General features: G+C 40.2%; 1 protein-coding gene across 1 annotated transcript in view; it reads left to right on the forward strand.

Moving 5' to 3' along the window:
* Positions 1-9,983, forward strand: part of COL5A3 (collagen type V alpha 3 chain) — a 1,727,233-nt gene that overhangs the window by 662,478 nt on the left and 1,054,772 nt on the right. Inside the window, exon 18 of the mRNA XM_044084684.1 lies at positions 7,594-7,647. Coding sequence (XP_043940619.1) covers positions 7,594-7,647 — 54 coding nt within the window. The remainder of the gene's footprint in view (positions 1-7,593; positions 7,648-9,983) is intronic.

The raw sequence follows: 9,983 nt of genomic DNA on the forward strand, positions 1-9,983 counted from the left end.
GAAGCCTTGAATTTTGACAAACCGTTACTTAATAGTAGTTTGCTGTTGAGATTTTTACAGCTTTGTGATACGACTTGACAAACGGGGGAGGGGGGGTACACTGCTCTCCCATGTTAGTAAGTACTAGACCTAGTATGATTGATCCTGTGGTTGGAGCATGCACAGTGTCTGTGTTAATAAAGTCCAGGAAAAGTTGTGCCTGTGAGGTTGAAGCACAGTATGTTTCCCAGTTCATATAAGGGTAGATAAATTCACCCATGAAGAGGGTGTTTGGTTGGGTGATGAGTGCTTCTAATAGGTTTAGATAAGAGTCATGAGACTCTAAGGGCATTGATGGTGCTCTGTAGCTAGCCATGATATGGTGAGGAGTCTTATCTATGGTGACTTGAATGTTGTTGAACTCCACATTATAGGTTCATAGGTTGGTACTAGGCTATCAGCCCTAGGGCCTATACAAACCTAGCCATAACAATTCCCTGGCTGTTTCTTCCCACAGTATTTACTTCCCTGGACCCTGTCTAGCAGGGTGACTTTTATCATTCCAGGGGTGAATTTCCTCTCTCCCATCTAGTCATCAAGGTTCCTTTTGAAGAGGGCCAAAGAGGCGCTCTGCTTGACATTTATGAGCAGTCTATTCCAGAGTCTGGGGAGTCTCTGGGTCAGGAACCTATCCCTCCAGCATGTTTTGCTCATTGTGATGACAAGGTTTAGATCCTTGGAGCATGTGTCTCTGAGGGATTGGGATTTCTTTAAGTGTAGCATGTCCAAATGCTCTGGGTTTGACATGGCCTTGTATGTTAAGCAGAGATCACCCCTGAGTAGACGATATGCGACAGAGTATAGCTGGAGTTTTTTTAGATGGTCAGCCTGTGATTCTTTTAGTGAAGTATTTCTGTGGTCTTTCCAGTTGTTGCAGATGTCTTGAGAGGTACATACCAAACGGGGCGTTGTATTCTATAATGGGTCTAATGAGGAATGAGTACAGTAGGGCAATGACCTCCTTTTTCCTGGATGAAAAGCCCTTAGTGATGAGGTGTGCCATATAGAAGGATTTCCTGACTGTTGTGGTGATGTGGTTATCGAAGGTGAGACCACTGTCCACCTGTGTCCCTAAGTTTCTTATCACACTTTCGATGAGGTAATTCACAGGTACATGTTTTTTCCCAGAGGGGATAACTATACATTTCTTGGCATTGAGCTTGAGCCCATGGCTCTAGCACCAAGCATCTGTTTCTGTAAGGCCCTTTTGTAGAATATCCACATCATTTGGGGATTCAATAATGGCTCCCAGTTTTCAGTCATCTGTGAACTTTGTTAGTCAGAGTCCCTTAGTGTTGGCCTGTACTCCACTTGTCACTTGTCTGGAGCTGGATTTGGAGTCAGCTACTTTTACAGTGTAGGTTCTGTCAGTAAGCCAGTTTGCAAACCATCGAATGACATAGGGATCAATGCCCAGCTTAGTATGTTTATCTATGATTCCGGAGTGGGGGATGGTGTTGAAGGCCTTAGCAAGGTCCAGATAGGCTGTGTGGACCACCTTACCCTTGTCCATGGCTCTGGAGACTGATTTGCAGAAGTCAATCAGATTCAGAAGACAGGATTGGTCCTTCACGAATCGAAACTGCTTGGTGTCCTGTGTTTGAAGGTTGCCAATGTCTTTGTTTATAAGTTCCATGATAATACGTTCCATGGCCTTACAGATCAGGCTCATCAGACTGATGGGGCAGTAGTTGCCGGGATCCAAGGTGGATCCCCCCTTGTGGAGTGAGATAACTGTAGCTGTGCGCCACTCAGTGGGCATGAAGCCTAAGGTCAGGCTATGATTAAACATGATACTTAGGTAAGGTGCCAGTTCATTTTGTAGTTCGTGTAGTACACAGCCTGGGTTGTTGTCTGGTCCCATGGATGCTGTATTCTTAGCTTTGGATAGTGCATTTTTTACCTGTGTGGCCATTATTACTGGAATGTGGCAATCTTTTGGTATTGAGATGGGCCCTTTAGGGGGTGAGAGGGGGATGAAGTTTGTACTGAATCAATCTGCCAGAATACTGGCAATATCCTCGGGATCAGTATATTTAATGCTATTCTGTTGTAGCTCAGAGCAGGTCTGAGCATTGCCATTTAGATTCTTGACATAGCTATAGAATGCCTTGTGATTGTCTTTGGAATCTTTGGCAATTTTATTTTTGTAACTAGCTTTGGAGGATTTTATGAGGGATCACAGCTTCTTACTGAGCTGGTAAGGGAGTCTTTTGCCTCCTGGGATTTTTTTCTTTTCTGCAACAGTTTCTTCCTTTTGTTGTAAAGTTTGTTTATGGCAAGGAACCACCAGATTGGCTTCTTTTTTTTGCAGGAGAGCATCTTGGTTCTATTGGAGATGGCACGATTCATGCACGAGTGGATGTGCTCATACAGTGCCTTAGTGTAGGATTCAGCAGTCAAACTTTCAGTTCCCATCTGCATGGATGTCATGAAATTTGTCACTTCTGACTTGAATAGCATGAAGATGGCTTTGGGGAAGTTTTTTACGGAAGTTTCCTACTGGGAGGTGGTGGTGGGATGTGGATGTCAAGGGTGATTAGTTTATTGTCAGACCTGACCAATGACGGGGTAACCGTAGGTGTGGAGCATTGATTTTCCATGTTGGTAATGACCAGGTCTAGGATATTAGAGCCCCTGGTGGGACTAAGGATTAGTTGATCCAGGGCGTTGGAATTTATGAATTCCAAGAACTGTTGGGCAAAGGTGTTGGTACACAAGTAGTTTTCCCAGTTAATGACAGGGTAGTTGAAATCACCCAGTATTAGGGTGTTTGGTTGCATCTTAATATTTTCCAGTATGTTTAGAAAGGTGTAGTGAGAAACTTGGGACATGGTGGGGGATCTGTAGCAAGCTACAATTTGTATTGCAGTCTTACCTAGTGTTAGTTGCACCTGGAGAATTTTAGATGCATTGTGTTAGGCAACTATCCTGGTATTGTGAATATCCTTGATGACTATGGACACCCCTCCACCTTTAGCATTTCGGTCCTGATTTGGTGGCCGGAAAGTGTGGTAAGAGTTGTAGCCTGGTATTGCAGGGGTGCTCTCTAGACCCTTGAAACAGGTCTCAGTTACTGCACAGATATTGATATTCTCCATTTTTAGGAGTGCTTCAAGAGAGTGCATTTTGAGGATTAGCCTTCTAGCATTGAGTAGCATTACCTTCAGATTTTGCATGCTTGTACTTGTTACGGTGGTGGTTTTGTCCTTTGAACTTTGTCTAAAAAAGGCACTATAGGGGTGGCAAGAGCCTTAGCCAGTAGCCTGAATCCCAGGGGCAACAGGTGTAGACCATCTCTGGCAATGCATTGTGGTCTGTTGATCATGTCATCCCAGGCAGACAAATACTGGATCCCCTCTGAATGACACCAGAAGCTTAGCCAATTGTTGAAGTTAATCATTTTGTCTTTATACTGTGGTATCATTCTGGGTGAAGGCAGGATGCTCCTCAGGGCTAGGGTCATAACTGCCTGGGCCACATGATCCGAGAGCTTTTCCGTGCCTCTTTTTATGTAGTCCAGGGAGGTACATCTTAAGTCATTTACTCCAGCATTGAAAATGACAGAGTCATATTTATACTTGTTGTGGAGTGACTTGAGTGCATGCATTATGTGGTGGATCCTGGCACCCGACAGGCAGCTGACTGTAAATTTCTCCTTGTTCATCCTGGTGAGTGGGACATCACCTGACTTTAGAGTCACCTATGACTAAAGTGTTGGGTACGTTGTCTTGCCTTAGGGGCTGATGTTGGGTGGCACACTGGTGTTGTGAGCTATGTGACACTTTGGTTGTTACTGGTGTTTGCATTTCAGCTTCTGAAGTCCTTGATGCCTGGGCAGGTTAATGTTAAGGGCCTCCACATATGTGGGTTTAGTGTTGCTATGTGTGGGTGTTGGTGGTTTGGGTTTAGAAGGGCTATGTGTTGCTTGAGGTGTAGTGTGGGTGTTAACCTTCTCCTCTTGACTGTCTAGCACAATCTTGGGTGGAGAGAGCTTTGCTTCCAGTTTGGCTATGTAAGTGCATCTCTCGCAGGTTGTAGTGTTGGGTGGTAGGAAAAGAGCACTGTCTGTGCACATGAGGCAATTGCTGCATTGCCCCAATATGCCCAAATTCACCAGGCAGACAGGAGAAATCACCGGAAACTGACCCTTGGACATGCATGACTTGGTGCTTTTTTTTTTTTTTTGTAAAGCACAAGAGCTGTTTTCCCTTACCTTAGCAAGGTACTTTGCAATTATAGGCTATTTAGTGCCTATGATTAATTTCTCCTTATTAACAAGGAGAGTTGAGTGCTTGTATCAGTTTAAGAATTCCTAGTGCTTTCCAGCAGGTTTTAAAGCAAGTGCTAGTCACAGGGATGGTTAAAGGTAAGATGAAAAAAAATGGTTTATCCTAAACACTGCAGTGAGCACTAGAGGAGTTAGATGTGAAAGGAGGTAACTTAAGTTTTACCTGTCTAAAAAGTTAAGTTTTAGTGGAGAGTCACTATTTTTAAAACACAAGCTAGATTGAAAGGGGTGGTCACTTTTGTATTATGGTACTATGGAATACAGTAGGATGGCCAATAAATTTAAATAGTTGAAGGGGAGTGATTTCACAAAATGATAATTTTGTGCTTACTCACAGAAGCCAGTAAAAACAGGGAGGAAATGAGATATGTGGTCAAATTAACATAAGGGGAAGGCAACTAGAAAGATAGTGTTGTTTAAGAACACTACAGTAACCAGGTGGGAGGGTGGGGAAAATTCTGTCTGACTCACAAGAGACAGAGCTGTGGTCTCTTTTCAAGTTTTAATATGCAGTTAAAAGCAGAATACAAGTAAAACACAAGGTAAATAAAACAAATCACAGTATTCAAAATAGAAAAAGGCAATAAAGTAATACAACAAATAAAAAGCAAACTAACCTTTCCCCTCACAGCAAAGTGTAACAGAGTTTGGGTGAGCCTTTCTAGTTTATCATCCTGTTTAACCAACCCAGTGCTAATATAGATTGAAACACCTCTACGTTTGACCCCAGTCTGTGCTGTCATTGGTCTAAATGTGTGGAAGGCACTGTAGCCTTACACTTCTGGAATACTTTCTATGGCTTTAAGCCAAGTCTCATTCATGGTACAGATGTCTATATTTTCCAGAGTGAGGAGGGGTTGAAGTGTGTATAGTTTTTTGATTAGGCTCTGAGCATTGAGCAGTAACTCCTTACGGTTACTTATAGACCTTTTCACAATGTTGGTAGTTTTGTCTTTTTGACATTTCCTAAAAATGGCTCTAAGGAGGTTTATAAAGTTTTAGCCAATATTGAAGTGCCTGGGGGGAACAGGTGTAACCCATCCTTGGTAAAGCAATGTGGTCTTCTGACCACGTTCTCCCAGGCTGACAAATATTGGATCCCCCTGGAGTGACACAGAGACTAATCCATTTATTAAAATGAATCATTTTATGTTCATAATGTGGCACCATCCTTGGTGTAGGTAGAATGCTGCTTTTTTCATGGCTCATACATGTGACACATATTCCAAGAAATCCATTATTTTTCTTTTTATATAGTCCAGTGAGGACGCTATAGTCCAGTGAGGTATGTCTCAGGCATTAACATCCACATGGACTATGATAGAATCATTTGGTACCTAGGGTGAAGTAACTCAAGTGTGTGCCTGATATTGCAGATCCTGAGTCCATATAGGCAACTAACCATTATCTTCATAGGTTCATAGGTAGGTACTAGGCTATCTGCCCGAAGGCATTTATAAGCCTAGCTAGAATGTGTTGGCTTTTACTGCCCCCTTAGATTAGTTCCCTGTGCCTCTGTCCAGCAGAGCCACTGAAATGATCCCCGGGGTAAACTTTCTGTTTCCCATCCACTCGTCAAGAATAAATGTGAATATTGCTTGCATTTACTGGATGTTCACAGACAATTACATAGGTTCATAGGTTCATAGATTAGTACTAAGCTAACTGCCCTTGAGAGCCATTTTTTTAAGCCTATCCAATTATACCTTGTGAGACTCAAACCCTGCACCTTGTGTTTGTAAGGCAAACACCTTAACCATCAAGCCACCCTCCCTCCTTGTCCAACCTGGTAAGTGGGGCATCTGTGTGCTGCACAATGAAGTCCCCATGACAGGAATATTTCGTAAAATGCATGCTTGTATTATGGGCTTTGAACTTGGAAGATCATTAGGTGTAGGGTTATGTGAGATGTGTGGTGTTGCTTTTGTTGTGTGCTTTAGTGATCGCTGAGAAGCAGTGTTGCCATTAGGTGACATGGAGGTCTTCAAGATTTGGGATGGTTTCTTTAAAGTACCTCAGCATAAGACAGCTTGTGTATGTGTGATGAAGTGTATGTGTGAGAGATGTAGTGTTTGTTCCTTGACAACCTCATCTGTATTTGAGATTTTTTGCCTCCAAGAAGTTGTGTAGTTACATCTCTCACATGTCATGTTATATTCTTTAATGATTAAATGGTTGTTTGAGAACGAGACAGTTGCTATGTTCCCTTAGGATGCACAAATCTACCAAACTAGCCACAGAGACATTTGGAAATTGCATATCCATGTTGTTATGTCCTCTAATAGGGTTAGCTATTTAGGATTAAGGATTGGGTTTTACGAAGCGTCTCCTAGGGTAGTTTCTGGGGTTAAGGGTAGGATGTTGTATAATGCTAGGACATGGTAGTGCTATCTGATACACAAGCTAGCTGCTCTAAGCTTATTTCTGCACAATATTGCATTGTTTAACATGTCTGATCTAATTCTAACTTTATAGGTAAATTTTACTGTGCAGACATTTGCTAATATACAGAGCACAGCTAACTTCCACAGTCCAGTGGGCAACATCTTTCAGAGAAAAAAAATGAAAACTGGCTTCCATGGCCTCTAGCCAGTAAATAACCACACTGTCTGCCTCCTGCAGTGCTCCCAACTCAAAGAGACATCTGATACAATGTGGCTAGACTGTGTGGTTTCCAGAATATGAAAAGTGTGTTTGTGAAACATTGGAGAAAAGTTAATGTGATTTTTATTTTTGCATTAAAATATATTACTGTTTTAATGTTGCTGCTTCAAATATATTATTAATAATGTGTATTTTTTTTCTAAATACATTGCTGCTTATCTTTTTAACATAATTGATGGTGCACAAAAGACTTGTTTATCTGATGCTTTTTGACATGATTTCTTCAGAAAATAACTAGGACTCTAAGGACATATATAGTCTGCTATGGATCTGAAATTCTGCAGTTGCTAGGTATGTGCGATAAGCAAACTAAAACTTCACTTGGAGACAAACCACCATTTGAGCAATTTTGTGCACTTGATTTCATATAGGCTAAGACTGGCAGACTTCACAAATACTTTAGTTAACACAATACTAAAAGTGAAATACCTCAATTGTCTTTAGAAAAACAGTGCCATTACATAATGTTTATTTACAAAAGCTATATTAAGCCTGCACTGTATTTTGCACTTTGAATAATGATGTGTGAAGTGCACACTTAGAAATTACTAAAGAAGATATCACATTGACATTACTAAGGAATATGTTTTAATTTGCAGGGTGACCCTGGGGCTCAAGGCCCTCCAGGCCCACCAGGTGGCAACGGAGTAAAGGTAAGTGTTACAGGGATTGTATTCTGCATGCCATGTGGGGTTATCACTGGGGCCTTTCAAATGGAAATTAACCAACAATTAAATTGATGACTTGGACAGATATCTGGGTATTTATATACATAAATAAACATTTTTTTTATTCCATCATTGAGATCAGGGGTCTAAGCTGTGTTAAAGAAAAGAACATAAAGCTTAGGAGGTCTAGTGAAGTACAATGAATGACCCTGACATATTCATTAGACCTGGGATTGAGTCTCGCAGTCACTTCTTGTAGAGCAAGTCTCGTACCATTTGCAATCCCTTAATGTTGCCCATGAATATAAGCGAGAAGTCTATAGGCTCCCAATGTGTTTCACAAGACTTATAAGTGTATCTACTATGGCGAGTTGTCTATTTTCCTAAATTCATGCATTACATTTCAGAGCCAGGAGCTTTAGTGTCTGCTGGACATTTAAACCCAAAAGAATAGGGGTTGATCTGCTGTGTACTAAAAAACAAGAGGAAATAACAATAAAAGGCATTTGTCCATTAAGACTTATGTAATCCTCAAAGTAGGGCAGGCCTTTGTTTGGCTGTCATTCAGTATTAAGGGCTAATGATACTTTGTATGCCTTCAAGGGAACCTGGATGAAATGCTTAAACATCTCTGCAGATTAACATAAATAAGTAAATACAAATAAATAAATATACTGTTTCACTTTCTTCGCATTTCATATGATATCTGGATATTTATTCATTAAGTTGCATCTCATTTTCCTGTCACCTTGTTAGAAATAAATACATGATATTTCACTCAATAAATTACATCTATGGATCTCTATATTGGAAAAGTGATAGTGACAATGTTATCCACAGAAGATAATAAGGGCAGATCTAAACCAAGTTCTAAAGTAGTTCACGTCTAACAGTGATGAGCATTGCTTTCAGATTAAGTGAAAAGTTTCCTGAGTCATATATGTTTTAAACTTGGTCTCATTTTGCTTATCTGAATTTCCTATAATGAAATAGCGAATTAAATAAAACATATAGCTAACTAAAACATACACTGAAGCATATATGTACTAGCAATTAGTTATGGATTGGCAGTTAGCTTAGTATGAATCTAAATCTAAATCTAAATCAGCAATCAGAGGTCCACTATAATCACTGTACTTCTAGCAATATTGCTGGTAAAGTGGAGCTACTTGCATAGATGCTAAATGAATGAAATGCATATGACAGAGCTTCATAATAAAATAAAAAAAAAAACTTTGTGTATGAGCAGACTTTTGACAGGCAGGAGGGACAGGCCAGATAAGTCATCTTGAGATTAGACAAGGTATACATGCAGGCTATATTCTGTAAGCAAACATTACAGATTCCAGAAACATTGCACAGTGAATTATCAATCTAGCATTGCAGAAGAAATGCTGCATGACTTTATACTGGATAGAAAAGCTTAATAGAATAGATAAGAGTAATGAAGATTGCCTGCAAATTAATCATTTCTGATAGGATAAAGCAGATTAATGCAAAAATGTGTGCAAAAATGTATGGAGTCCATTGATAATGCAGGAATATAAATATATTTATTGACATTTTAACATTTATTCAAGCTGCTCTACTGACACACTCCCACTCATAAACTTTGTAGTGCAGAAGGAAGGTGAGATAACTCTAGAAGGCAGAAAGATTGCACAAGTAAATTGCTTTTGATTAAAATAATCAAAATTCAAAGCACTGATCTCTCTATCTGAAGCTGAGTGTGAATAATCAGATTGGATATCTTGCTTTAAATTATACCTTTCTTCGTTGCCTTATCTAACTATACCACAAAGCACTGTGTCCGAGCTCCACTATAAGATTACCACCTTCCATTATTGCTACTTGCGTGCACTATGAATGTTTATCCCAAGGGCTTCCCTGTTGAAATTTTCTCTCTCTCTTTTGGGAGCAAAGTACATACCTTTCTGGTAGTCTGTGGTAAGGTGATGACCCATCACAGTTTACCTTTGATAGAATTAAAAAAAAGTAAGTCATTAGCTGCCAGTTAGACTAACATGGTGGTTCTTGCCCAGCTCCTTGCTTGGTGGGGAGAGTGTATGATGACTTCTTCATGGAAGAATGTTCCTGCATTTGGTCTTAGCACATTTGTCTTCCTGATGTCTTTATGAAGAGCAAAATATTTCTGCTTCACTCAGAAAGTGGATGTTGTAGTCATTATTGTTCATACCTAGACCTGCCTCCATCAAATTTGCAGCACACCTAGACAACCCAGTGAAAAAAACATAATCAGATTAGGACAACCAGTATGACTTTTGTTCCTTCAGACCATCTCATTTTTAAAGTTCTAAAAA

This window comes from Protopterus annectens, chromosome 9.part0, assembly GCF_019279795.1.
Source record: "Protopterus annectens isolate FY-2018-M chromosome 9.part0, PAN1.0, whole genome shotgun sequence".
Classification (NCBI taxonomy): Eukaryota; Metazoa; Chordata; order Ceratodontiformes; family Protopteridae; genus Protopterus; species Protopterus annectens.